The 14,079-nt window shown below is 45.2% G+C and overlaps 1 protein-coding gene across 1 annotated transcript in view; it reads left to right on the forward strand.

The window, feature by feature from the left end:
* phaf1 (phagosome assembly factor 1) overlaps positions 1-14,079 on the forward strand; it is a 75,112-nt gene that overhangs the window by 42,932 nt on the left and 18,101 nt on the right. The window contains exons 9-11 of the mRNA XM_060838216.1: positions 5,840-5,973; positions 6,438-6,521; positions 6,606-6,688. Of these exons, the coding sequence (XP_060694199.1) occupies positions 5,840-5,973; positions 6,438-6,521; positions 6,606-6,688 (301 nt within the window). The remainder of the gene's footprint in view (positions 1-5,839; positions 5,974-6,437; positions 6,522-6,605; positions 6,689-14,079) is intronic.

Genomic DNA, 14,079 nt, shown 5'->3' on the forward strand with positions numbered 1-14,079 from the left:
CAACTGCCTCAAAGGTAGAAGACAAGGTGGAGGTTTGCTTTTCAGACTGGAGGCATGTGTTCAATAGTGTGCCACAAGGATCGATGCTGGGTCTCCTGCTTTTTGTCATTTATATAAATGATTTGGATGTGAATGTAGGAGGTCAATTTGCAGATGACACCACAATAGGAGATGTAGTGGACAGCGAAGAAGACCATTTCAATGCAATGAAACCTTGCTCAGATGAGGCAAGAGGCCAAGGAGCGAGGGGTGGCAAATGGAGTTTAATTTAAATAAATATATGGTGCTGCTTTTTGGAAAAGCAAATTAGAGAATGAATTATGCACTTGATGGTGAGGTCCTGGGGAGTATTAGTGAGCAGAGACCTTGAAAGTGGAGTCACAGGTCGATAGGATAGTGAAGAAGGCATTTGTTATGCATGCCTTTGGTCAGTGCCTTGAGTAGGAAGGGTTGAGGGATATGGACCAAATGGTGGCAAATTAGACTAGATTAATTCAGGATATCTGGTCAGCATGGATGAGGTTGACTGAAGCATCCGTTTCTGTGCTGTACATGTCTACGACTCTTTGTAAATACTTATTTTGGTGCGAGGATAGCAGGAGGGGATTTATAATTGCCTCTTGTCCTTGACCAGTGGGATTGGGCTTGGACTGTGTACAATCAGTGTCTGACTCCTGTGTGCAGGCCCTGTGCTATGGGAGTGTGCAAAAAGAGTTAATGTGAAGAAAGAAAAACAATCCGCACTCATCTATGTAATACCCTGACATACTCCCTGCTATATCTGGTTTTCTGCTCCAATATCCTGGTTTAGAGTATTCTAAACATTTTATCATTTTTGATGTTCTTCCTTAATACTTTGACTTCTCTTACTGCAAAGCAAATGTGAAGAGAATGCATATTTTCCTATCCATATATCACCTTAATGTTTACATCTAAGTGCTTCCCTTTGCCTCTTAATAGATTTAGAGCTTGAGCATCACGAGGGCCAGGAATTAATCTACTATACATCATTGAATATTTAAGCTGTTAATAGTAAGATAGTGCAGAGCCATGAAACGGAAACTCTATAATTTCTGAACCTTGACAATTCTGTGTGGAGCTAACCTCAATGTTTACAGTTTTATTTTTTTTCTTGATAATTTGTGGAATTTGGATGGACCTAGATTTAGCACTGATACTTCTAAATACTTCTAAATCCTAAATGGAAGCTCCAGTAATTATAACATAACCCTACCCTTCAGCCTTGGAGTGGATGTGTTCATGGGTTACTTCATATGGTGGTGTTATTCTGTCAGCCTCTACTTGTTACTGTATGAGAGTAGGTCTCCCACACCACCAGGAAATCTTTTTTCATTTTCTGCAAGCTGGAAAGCATTTTGAGAGAGTAATTTTGACAAATTATTCAAAAGCATCTCCTGTCCCTGGTGTGCTTGTGTCCCTTTTTGGTTCCTGTGTCTTTCTGCTTGGCCTTTAACTAGGGCAGAGTATGATCAGTTGTTTGGAAAGAGGTAATGTCTTCCTGACGTTACTCCTCTCAGGTCTAGTCACATGACAGCATGATAAAACATGGACTTCATCGGTTATCGATTAAGCACAGTCTGCCTTGAATTGCTTCTGGTGTCTGCTGGGTACATTAGATGTGCAATGCTTGCTGTCCTTTGGGATTTTGCCCATGCCTTCAATAAATAATCAGCATGTCCACAAATTAGATCCAAATGGAGGTCTTCACTCAAGTAGAAATGCAGCAAAGTCACTGTGTGCTTCCTGTTGTCCTACACCTTTTTTAGTTATTCAGATAGGTATTACTGATAAGATCAGCATTTATTGTGCAGCTGAAGTCTTTTCTGCAAGCACGTTCAGTGCTGTAAGGAGTGGGGGGGGGGTTGCCAGTAGGGACGGGAGGAAGTGGAGGTTGCCAGTAGGGACGGGAGGAAGAGGGGATAGAAACAACTTCAGGGATTTTGACCCAGTGACCGTGGAGGAACAGCAATAATATTCCAAAGTTTGTGAGAAGATTTGTAGCTCGGGTGCTAGTTGTTGTGATTCTGTTTGCTGAGCTGGGAATTTGTGTTGCAGACGTTTCGTCCCCTGTCTAGGTGACAGCCTCAGTGCTTGGGAGCCTCCTGTGAAGTACTCCTGTGATGTTTCCTCCGGCATTTATAGTGGTTTGTCTCTGCCACTTCCAGTTCAGTTCCAGCTGCCCGCTGCAGTGGCCAGTATATTGGGTCCAGGTCGATGTGTTTGTGTTTGTGTTTGTGTTTGTTGTTAGAATCTGTGGATGAGTGCCATGCCTCACCTCTAGGAACTCCCTGGCTGTTCTCTGTTTTGCTTGCCCTGTAATAGTAGTGTTGTCCCAATCGAATTCATGTTGCTTGTCATCTGCGTGTGTGGCTACTAAGGATAGCTGGTCGTGTCGTTTCGTGGCTAGTTGGTGTTCATGGATGCGGATCGTTAGCTGTCTTCCTGTTTGTCCTATGTAGTGTTTTGTGCAGTCCTTGCATGGGATTTTGTACACTACATTGGTTTTGCTCATGCTGGGTATCGGGTCCTTCGTCCTGGTGAGTTGTTGTCTGAGAGTGGCTGTTGGTTTGTGTGCTGTTATGAGTCCTAGGGGTCGCAGTGGTCTGGCTGTCAGTTCAGAAATGTTCTTGATGTATGGTAACGTGGCTAGTCCTTTGGGTTGTGGCGTGTCCTCATTCCGTAGCCAAGGCACCATACATCAAGAACATTTCTGAACTGACAGCCAGACTACTACGACCACTAGGACTCATAACAGCACAAACCAACAGCCACTCAGACAACAACTCACCAGGACGAAGGACCCGATACCCAGCATGAGCAAAACCAATGTAGTGTACAAAATCCCATGCAAGGACTGCACAAAACACTACATAGGACAAACAGGAAGACAGCTAACGATCCGTATCCATGAACACCAACTAGACATGAAACGATACGACCAGCTATCCTTAACCACACACGCAGATGACAAGCAACATGAATTCGACTGGGACAACACTACTATTATAGGACAAGTCAACAGAACAGCCAGGGAATTCCTAGAGGCATGGCACTCATCCACAGATTCTATGAACAAACACATCGACCTGGACCCAATATACCGGCCTCTGCAGCGGGCAGCTGGAACTGACAACTGAAAGCAGCAGAGACAAACCACTATAAATGCCGGAGGAAACATCACAGAAGCGCTTCACAGGAGGCTCCCAAGCACTGAGGCTGTCACCTAGACAGTGTGCGAAATGTCTGCAACACAAATTCCCTGCTCGGCGAACAGGACCACAGTAATATTCCAAATTAGGGTTGTGTTGCTTGAAGGGAACTTGCAGGTTTGCCCATGTGCTGCTACCTATGTTCTTGGTGTTTGTGGGTTTGGGAGTTGCTGTTGAAAAAGGGTTGGTGAGTTACTACAGTGCATATTATAGGTGGTACACAGTACTGTGACTATGAACCAGTGATGGAGGGATGAATGCGTGACATGGTGATTAGGATAACCATCAATGGGCTGCATTCTTTTTGGTGTCAACTTTGAATGTATTGGAGCTTCACTTATTCAGGCAAGTGAAGTGTGTTCCACCATAGTCCTTGAGCCTTGCAAATGATGGCCAGATTTTGGAGTACCTGGATGTTTTAGTTATTGCAGGATACCCAACTCTGTCCAACACTAACTAGATTTTTGTGATCTGAGTTTCCAGAAGCTAACCATTGTTGCAGCTTTATCACAAACTTTTTATTATTGAAATTTATGAATTGTCAAAACCTCAATTTGACTTATTCCTTTGTCATGTTTCAGAATGAATTCAAGAAACAGGAGAATAATTTAGTTAATGGTAGTTACTTCTATGAAACATGGCGCTGTTAAAAATTGACAAATCGTGCTGTCTGTCTCTTGCCTGCCCTCTCCTCAGTTGTGCCCCCATTTACCCCTGTTTTCTGAAACAATTGACTTTTTTGAGCTGCATCTCCCAATAGCAATTCAGTTTATAGCCTACTGCATGACAAAAGCCACTTCCACCCATGTGCGTGATCATTGTTATTGACTGAGAATAGGTTGGAGGATGAGAGTTTGGCCAAGAGAACGATGGAGTGATTGAATATGGAGGTAACAAAATAATCGATTGTTTGGGTGAAGATGCTAGCTAAATGGCCCCTAATTATAACTTATGGGATAGAATTGTATGATCATTACAACCCAAAAGAAGACAATTGATCTTGTGTATTTGTGATGGCTCACAGCAATTCCAATGCAGCTCCTCATTACATTCAATTAACTTGGTACTGACCTTGGTCTTTTTGGCTGTGGTTGTTAAATCAGAGGAGCTCCAAATGTACAGATTGATTACAAACTAGAAATTAATGAAGGCTGCTGAGCACTTTCCAAAGTCTATGGCCACCTCCATCTTGAATGAGGAGGGCAGCAGGTACGAAAGAACACCACCTGCAAGTTACCCTCGAAGCTGCTTACTACCCTGACTTGGAAAATTGTTACCATTCTTTCGCTGCAGTTTCAAAATTCTGGCATTCCCTCTCCAATTGTGCTTCCGGGGTACCTGGACCAAATGGATTGCAGTGATTCAAGAAGGTAGCTCGGCACCAACATGTCGAGGACAACCGGGAAAGAGCAATGAATGTCCAACCAGAGAAGCTCGCATTCCCTACTGCAGTTTTTTTTTAAAACAAAAGATCTTGGGTAATAAATAGAGAGATGGTGTAGGGTTAATGCCACTGGACGAGGAAACCCTGAGGACAGGGTTTCAAATCCGATCAGGGCAGTTGGTGTGATTAAGTTAAATTCAAGTAATTAATTTCGGGTGGCACATGACTCAGTGGTTAGCACTGCTGCCTCACAGCGCCAGGGATCCAGGTTCAATTCCAGCATCTGGCGACTGTTTGTATAGAAGTTGTACATTCTCCCAGTGTCTGTGTGGATTTCCTCCCACAATCCAAAGATGTGCAGGTTAGGTGAATTGGCCGTACTAAACTGCCCATCGTGTTATGCGTATTAGTCAGGGGTAAATGTAAGGAAATGAGTCTGCATGGGTTACTCTTCGGAGGGTTGATGTGGACTTGTTGGGCTGAAGGGCCTGTTTCCATACTGTAGGGAATCTGATCTAATAGTCTATGGATAACAAAGCTATTGCTATCTCTAAAACTGCAGATCTGCTAGTTGCACCAGAAACATACATGTAACTGCTGAATGCAATGAGCAAAAACACTAGCAATCTTTTTAGTTCCACAAAACAAAAATGAAACTTGGTTTGCTCATTCACTGCATTTATTAGCTTGATTGAAAGAGCAGATTTTCAAGAACAGATTTCTAAAATGCTAGTTTAAAATATTGAATGCCATGTAATGATTGTGGAATTTAATTTAAATTATGCTGTCTTTAGTATAACTGAGATTGATTTGCTACAGAATTTATTACTGATTAACACAGTAGCACAACTGTAGAGAATGGGGACTTATTTAGGAGTCTTCCTCCATCTTTAGCATTTGAAGTTAGTCGCTTGTTTGAGAATGCTGACAGGTTTCCCCTCCCCTAATATCTGCAAGTGTTTGTTTAAGGCTAGTGTAGTAGTTTTGCATTTTCACTTGCTGAATCCAGCTGAGCTCTTGCTTCATTGGGAAGAGGGCAGAGATTGTTTGAAATACAAACATGGGCAATTCATGGTGAAAAATGTTGAGGCAAACTGCTTTGTCACTGGGTGCCAGTATTTTCTTAACTCAAATACATTTTGCTGTCTTTTTCAAAAGCTGCCGTATGTTTCCTTTGCTGCAGTATGCTGAACTGATTCTAAACTGCCTCTGTTTCTGGTTGCAGGTTGTGCCCCTGGAGTATTGGCAGATACAAAGATGCACACATTTGAACGCTGTGTGTATTTTGGGGATTCTTGCCAGGATGTGCTGAGTGCTTTGGGATCGCCACACAAGGTTTTCTACAAGTCAGAGGACAAGGTAATTCTGACTTGGGGATCAGATGCAAATGATAAATATGTGATGGATCAACTTCTATCTTGCGTTTCTGAAAGGGCAAATCTTGAAAGTTGTACTTTAAGTTGGGGACTGAATGTACTTGCTATAGTTCTTTCGAGCTGTAGCATCTGGTACAAATTACTTTTCAAGCAATATCTGCACACTTGATGTCATGTAATTCCCATCTTCTGATTAGTACCAGTAACGATTAACCAGTAACAGCACTCTTCTGTACAGTTTCATTTGATGGCCTGAGACCTATGAACCCAAATCCGGCATTCTCTAATAAACCAAAAATCTCCTTACTCGTTGTGGAGATTCTAGTCATGAAAGCCATATGTATTTTACTCAAGAGCTGTAGGCTTTGTGTAGTGATAATTTTGCTGCTTTGCAATATTGATTTTGCACATTGTGCATATTGATTTGATTTGCTCTTGTTTCCACAGATGAAGATCCACTCTCCTTCCCCTCACAAGCAGGTTCCCTCCAAGTGCAATGACTACTTTTTCAACTACTTTACTCTGGGAGTGGTGCGTATCTGCAATCTCACTTGATGAGTTGGGTTTATACTGCTTGCTTTCTACAACTTGTATTCATCTTTTTTGCCTTTGCAGGATGTCCTGTTTGATGCCACCACACACCAAGTGAAGAAATTTGTCCTTCACACTAACTACCCAGGTCATTACAACTTCAATATGTGAGTGTCAACTGCAGCTGTACGCCCTGTGATCAGTGAAACTTGTAGACTCAGGATTATACAGCACAGAAGGCCACTTTACTGTTTTTAAAAACAATGTTGTTATTTTTAAGTTGAACAAACCTTCATTGTATTTATATTAAATATTTACGTTTGCAATTTCAACAAAGAAAAATTGAAGGTGGATGTGGGAGCATTTGGGTGAGGGTCACCGAGTTAGCACTAACCGAGTAAATATTCAACTGAGACACAAATTAACCATCCAGATTCCTGACTGAAATGCAGCCATTTGAAAGAGGTGCAGAAGCCATCCTGATTCTCATTGAAGTGTATATCCTCTACAGGTCACTCAGCAGAAGTCTTGAGCTGTTGCAAGTACAATCATAATGTTAGTTGCTGCCATGCTGTCCCACTATTGAAGTGGACCTGTCCAATGAATGTTGAGCAATTTCAGAGTATGCTGTGCACACGTGTGCACTTTCATTTTAGTTTAAGAAGGAACTGAGCTACTTTGGTATGAGAAATAAAAAAAATGTATTTTTCAGTGTGATTGGCCTGGTAGGAAACTATACAAGGGACGATACTCTCCCAAGTGTAATTTGTGTCGAGACCAAGTGGATAGATACACTATGGGGTCAAACTCGTCATTGGGGTCATCAGCTCAATCTCTGGCAAATCTAGCTATGAGGATAAGGTGGGAGAATGGTCAAAATTAACCAGTATAGGGTATATGTTTGCTCGCTGAGCTGTAGGTTTGATATCCAGACATTTCATTACCTGGATAGGTAACCTCATCAGTGGCGAACTCCAAGTGAAACGAAGCTGCTGTCCCCTGCTTTCTATTTATATCTTTCTCCTGGATGGGGTTTGTGGCGATGTCATTTCCTGTTCGTTTTCTGAGGGGTTGATAGATGGCATCTAGATCTGGGTTTGTTTATGGTGTTGTGGTTGGAGTGCCAGGCCTCTAGGAATTCTCTGGCATGTCTTTGCTTAGCTGTCCCAGGATAGATGTGTTGTCCCAGTCAAAATGGTGGGGTTTTTTTTCCATCCGTGTGTGGGGCTACGAGGGAGAGAGGGTCGTGTCTTTTTGTGGCTAGCTGGTGTTCGTGTATCCTGGGGCTAACTTTCTTCCTGTTTGTCCTACGTAATGTTTGTGGCAGTCCTTGCATGGAATTTTGTGGATGACATTGGTTTTGTCCATGGGTTGTACTGGGTCTTTTAAGTTTTAGTTTTTGTTTTGTGTGTTGGTGGATTTGTGTGCTACTAGGATTCAGAGGAGTCTTAGTAGTCTGGCTGTCATTTCAGAAACTTCTTTGATGTATGGTAAGATGGTTAGGGTTTCTGGCTGTGTTTGGTCTGCTTGTCGTGGTTTGTTCTTGAGGATTCTGCTCACTGTATTATTGAGTATCCGTTCTTCTTGAATACGTTGTATAGGTGGTTCTCCTCTGTTTTCCAAAGTCCATCTGTGCTGCAGTGTGTGGTGGCTTGTTGGAATAGTGTTCTGATACAGCTTTGTTTGTGTGTGTTGGGATAGTTGCTGGTGTAGTTAAGTATTTGGTCAGTGTTTAAAGTTTGGGAGAAGATTTGTAGCTCGGGTGCTCGTTGTGGTTCTGTTCGCCGAGCTGGGAATTTGTGTTGCAAACGTTTCGTCCCCTTTCTAGGTGACATCCTCAGTGCTTGGGAGCCTCCTGTGAAGCGCTGCTGTGATGTTTCCTGCAGCATTCATAGTGGCTTGTCTCTTCCGCTTCCAGTTGTCAGTTCTTGCTGTCCGCTGCAGTGGCCGGTATATTGGGTCCAGGTCGATGTGTTTGTTGAATCTGTGGATGAGTGCCAAGCCTCTGTGAATTCCCTGGCTGTTCTCTGTTTGGCTTGCCCTATAATAGTAGTGTTGTCCCAGTCGAATTCATGTTGCTTGTCATCTGTGTGTGTGGCTACTAAGGATAGCTGGTCGTGTCGTTTCGTGGCTAGTTGGTGTTCATGGATGCGGGTCGTTAGCTGTCTTCCTGTTTGTCCTATGTAGTGTTTGTGCAGTCCTTGCATGGGATTTTGTACACTACATTGGTTTTGCTCATGGTTTGTCAGTCAGTGTTTGTTGGTTTTCTGTATACGCAGGTTTGTAGTTCTCCGTTGTCCTTTTCTTTTGACTGTGACATCCCGGAATGCGAGTTTGTCGGCGGTTTCTTCCTCCTTGGTGAACTTTATGCCTGTAGTGGTGTTGTTGATGATGATAAATGTCTCTTCTATCTTATTTCGTTTTGTGATGACAGTGCATGTTGCAAGGTGTCATCTACGTAGCGGACCCAGATTTTTTGGTTTGATGGTTGGTATGGCTGTTTGTTCTAGTCTTTGCATTATCGTGGGGTGTTGGTCCCATTTGGGTTTCATTTTCTGGAATTCCGTCTTGTTCAATTGTCTGGAATTGTGTAATTTTCTTAGGAGATATTACAAAAATTACAAAATTACACAACTCCGGACAATTAAACAAGACTGAATTCCAGAAAATGAAACTGGACGGGACCAACACCTCGCGATTCTATGGACTCCCAAAAATCCATAAACCAGGAGCCCCCCTCAGACCCATAGTCTCACTACCCGGAACACCAACTTACAGACTGGCCAAAGAGCTACACACAAATACCTAGTAGAAGAGTCACAGCACTCCATCCACTCCACCCAGGAATTCCTAAAAAATCATCAACAACAAAATACAGGAACAATGATCACATTCGACGTAACGGCACTGTTCACCTCCATCAACATCGACCTGGCAAAGGAAACACTTGCCACACATTTTTAGAAGAGGCCATCACACACACACCCCAACCACCATCAATCACATTACCAATGAAAACAACATGAAGCTAGTGGATCTGTGCCTCACCACCCACTTCATTTTCAACAACATAGTCTACAAACAAACCATGGGATCTCCGCTATCAGGATTCATAGCAGAAGCGGGAACGCAAAGACTAGAACAAACAGCCATACCAACCATCAAACCAAAAATCTGGGTCCTCTATGTAGATGACACCTTTGTCATCACAAAATGAAACAAGATAGAAGAGACATTTAACATCATCAACAACACCCTCACAGGCATAAAGTTCACCGAGGAGGAAGAAACTGACGACAAACTGTCATCACAGTCGAAAGAAAGGACAACGGAGAACGACAAACCTGCGTATACAGAAAACCGACAAACACTGACCAAATACGTAACTACACCCGCAACCATCCCAACACACACAAACGAAGCTGTATCAGAACACTATTCCAACAAGCCACCACACACTGCAGCACAGACGAACTGTGGAAAACAGGAGAACCACCTATACAATGTATTCAAGAAGAACGGGTACTCAAATAATACAGTTTGCAGATTGCTCAAGAACAAACCACGACAAGCAGACCAAACACAGCCAGAAACCCTAACCACCTTACCATACGTCAAAGAAGTTTCTGAAATGACAACCAGACTACTAAGACCCCTCTGAATCCTAGTAGCACACAAACACACCAACACTCTCAAAACAAAAACTAACAAACTTAAAAGACCCAGTACAACCCATGGACAAAACCAACGTCATCTACAAAATTCCATGCAAGGACTGCCACAAACACTACGTAGGGCAAACAGGAAGAAAGTTAGCCACCAGGATACACAAACACCAGCTAGCCACAAAAAGACACGACCCTCTCTCCCTTGTAGCTCTACACATGGATGAAAAAAAAACACCATTTTGACTGGGACAACAAATCTATCCTGGGACAGGCTAAGCAAAGACGTGCCAGAGAATTCCTAGAGGCCTGGCACTCCAACCACAACGCCATAAACAAACACATAGATCTAGATGCCATCTATCAACCCCTCAGAAAACGAACAGGAAATGACATCACCACAAACCTCAGGAACCCCATCCAGGAGAAAGATATAAATAGAAAGCAGGAAACAACAGCTTCGCTTCACTTGGAGGTTGCGACTGATGTTACCTAGCCAGGTAATGAAATGTCTGGATGTCAAACCTATAGCTCAGTGAGCAAACCTACACCTAAACCTCAATCTAAGCTAAAAAGCTTGCATTAACCAGTATTCTCTCTCTATGTGGCTGTCCAGTAGATCCCTGCTAGAAAGTGTTATGTCCCTGTTCATTATGCAAAGTTAGCTTGGCTCAAGTGTGATGCCTTTTAACAGGTGAACAGCTTGCCGTCAATGTAGTACCTTTTAAGGAAAGTATTTGACTAATGCTGGCTACCTTGGGTAATGATCTCAGTGCTCACAGAGGAGTATAATGGATTGTAACAAAGTAAACTTGTGGGGCTTCATGCAATTCTTACAAATTCTGGGTTAACTTGTACACTAAGTAAAAGTGAGCCACCAGAGAAGAACCCTTTTCTGTTCAAATAGTCTGGCTGTTAACATGCTTTAAGTGACCATGCATTTTCTTGCAATATGGTCTGCATCACCAGCTTGATTCTATGCACAAGTATTACCTTAAACATGTATTTCAGCTGAAAAATTGAGGTCAATTCCTAAAGAGTGAAGCCCTAAATATGCATATACTGTAAAATGAAGGGTCAACTTGTACACAAAATATTGGCCTGAACAGGTGCTAAGAAAAGTGCTTTGTACACCAAATCAATCAATCCAGTCCCACACCAGGTCCTAGCTCCCAGACTTGCCGGATCTTCACCATCCCTCCAGACCTCCCCCTCTCTGAGGGTGAAAGATCAGTCCTCAGCAGAGGCCTCACCTTCATTCCCCTATGCCCTCGGATTAATGAGTTCAACACGCGGCGAGATATTGAACAATTCTTCAGCCGCCTTCGCCTCCATGCCTACTTTTACAACCAAGACTCCCGACCACCCTCTGACGACCCCTTCTCCCGCCTCCAACACACCCCATCCACCTGGACACCCTGTGTTGGCCTCTTAACCCGCCCTCGATCTATTTATAGCCAACTGCCGCCGCAACATTAACTGACTCAATCTGTCCACCCCTCTTACCCACTCCAACCTCTCACCCTCAGAATGTGCAGCCCTCCACTCCCTCCGTTCCAACCCCAACCTCCCCATCAAACCGGCAGACAAGGGAGGCGCGGTAGTAGTTTGGCGCACTGACCTTTATACCGCTGAGGCCAAACGCCAGCTCGTGGATGCCGCCTCCTATTGCCCCCTTGACCATGACCCCACCTCCCACCACCAAACCATCATCTCCCAGACCATCCATAACCTCATCACCTCAGGGGATCTCCCATCCACCGCCTCCAACCTCATAGTCCCCACAACCCCGCACCGCCCGTTTCTACCTCCTGCCCAAAATCCACAAACCTGACTGCCCCGGCCAACCCATTGTCTCAGCCTGCTCCTGCCCCACCGAACTCATCTCCGCATACCTCGACACGGTCCTGTCCCCTTTAGTCCAAGAACTCCCCACCTACGTTCGGGACACCACCCACGCCCTCCACCTCCATGATTTTCGCTTCCCCGGTCCCCAACACCTTATTTTCACGATGGGCATCCAGTCCCTGTACACCTCCATCCCCCATCATGAAGGACTCAAAGCCCTCCGCTTCTTCCTTTCCCGCCGCACCAACCAGTACCCTTCCACTGACTCCCTCCTCCGACTGACTGAACTGGTCCTCACCCTGAACAACTTCTCTTTCCAATCCTCCCACTTCCTCCAAACTAAAGGAGTTGCCATGCGCACCCACATGGGCCCCAGCTATGCCTGTCTCTTCGTAGGATATGTGGAACAGTCCATCTTCCGCAACTACACTGGTACCACCCCCCACCTTTTCCTCCGCTACATCGATGACTGTATCGGCACTGCTTCGTGCTCCCACGAGGAGGTTGAACAGTTCATCAACTTTGCCAACACCTTCCATCCCGACCTCAAATTCACCTGGACTGTCTCAGACCCCTCCCTCCCCTTCCTAGACCTTTCCATTTCTATCTCAGGTGACCGAATCAACACAGACATCTACTATAAACCGACTGACTCCCACAGCTACCTGGACTACACCTCCTCCCACCCTGCCCCCTGTAAAAACTCCATCCCATATTCCCAATTCCTTCGTCTCTGCCACATCTGCTCCCAGGTGGACCAGTTCCAATACTGGTCTCCTCCTTCAAAGACCGCAGATTCCCCCCAGACGTGATCGACGATGCCCTCCACCGCATCTCCTCCACTTCCCGCTCCTCCACCCTTGAGCCCCGCCCCTCCAACCGCCACCAGGACGGAACCCCACTGGTTCTCACCTACCACCCCACCAACCTCCGTATACAGCGTATCATCCGCCGTCATTTCCGCCACCTCCACCTCCAAACGGACCCCACCCCCAGGGATATATTTCCCTCCCCTCCCCTCCCCAATCGGCGTTCCGCAAAGACCACTCCCTTTGTGACTCCCTCGTCAGGTCCACACCCCCCACCAACCCAACCTCCACTCCCAGCACCTTCCCCTGCAACCGCAGGAATTGCAAAATTTGTGCCCACACCTCCTCCCTTACCTCTCTCCAAGGCCCCAAGGGATTTTTCCATATCCGCCACAAATTCACCTGCACCTCCACACACATCATCTATTGCATCCGCTGCACCCGATGTGGCCTCCTCTATATTGGAGAGACAGGCCGCCTACTTGTGGAACGCTTCAGGGAACACCTCTGGGACGCCCGGACCAACCAACCCAACCACCCCGTGGCTCAACACTTTAACTCTCCCTCTCACTCCACCAAGGACATGCAGGTCCTTGGACTCCTCCACCGGCAGAACATAACAACACGACGGTTGGAGGAAGAGCGCCTCATCTTCTGCCTGGGAACCCTCCAACCACAAGGGATGAACTCAGATTTCTCCAGTTTCCTCATTTCCCCTCCCCCCCCCCCCCCCCCCCCCCCCCCCTTGTCTCAGTCGATTCCCTCGAACTCAGCACCATCTTCCTAACCTGCAATTTTCTTCCTGACCTCTCCGCCCCCACCCCACTCCGGCCTATCACCCTCACCTTGACCTCCTTCCACCTATCGCATCTCCATCGCCCCTCCCCCAAGTCCCTCCTCCCTACCTTTTATCTTAGTCTGCTGGACGCAATTTCCTCATTCCTGATGAAGGGCTTGTGCCCGAAACGTCGAATTTCCTGTTCCTTGGATGCTGCCTGACCTGTTGCGCTTTAACCAGCAACACATTTTCAGCTCTGATCTCCAGCATCTGCAGACCTCACTTTTTACACCAAATCAACATGCACAGTGTGAGCTACAGAATTTATCATACACTTGAGAAGTGTGGTAGAACTGAGCTTCATGTGGTCACAGATTTCTACAGACTCACCAGTGTGGATTAATACTGATGCCTTAACTTTCAATGGATACACAAAATGCCACATTAACTGTAGTATT

The sequence above is a fragment of the Hemiscyllium ocellatum genome, chromosome 17 (genome assembly GCF_020745735.1).
Source record: "Hemiscyllium ocellatum isolate sHemOce1 chromosome 17, sHemOce1.pat.X.cur, whole genome shotgun sequence".
Taxonomy (NCBI): domain Eukaryota; kingdom Metazoa; phylum Chordata; class Chondrichthyes; order Orectolobiformes; family Hemiscylliidae; genus Hemiscyllium; species Hemiscyllium ocellatum.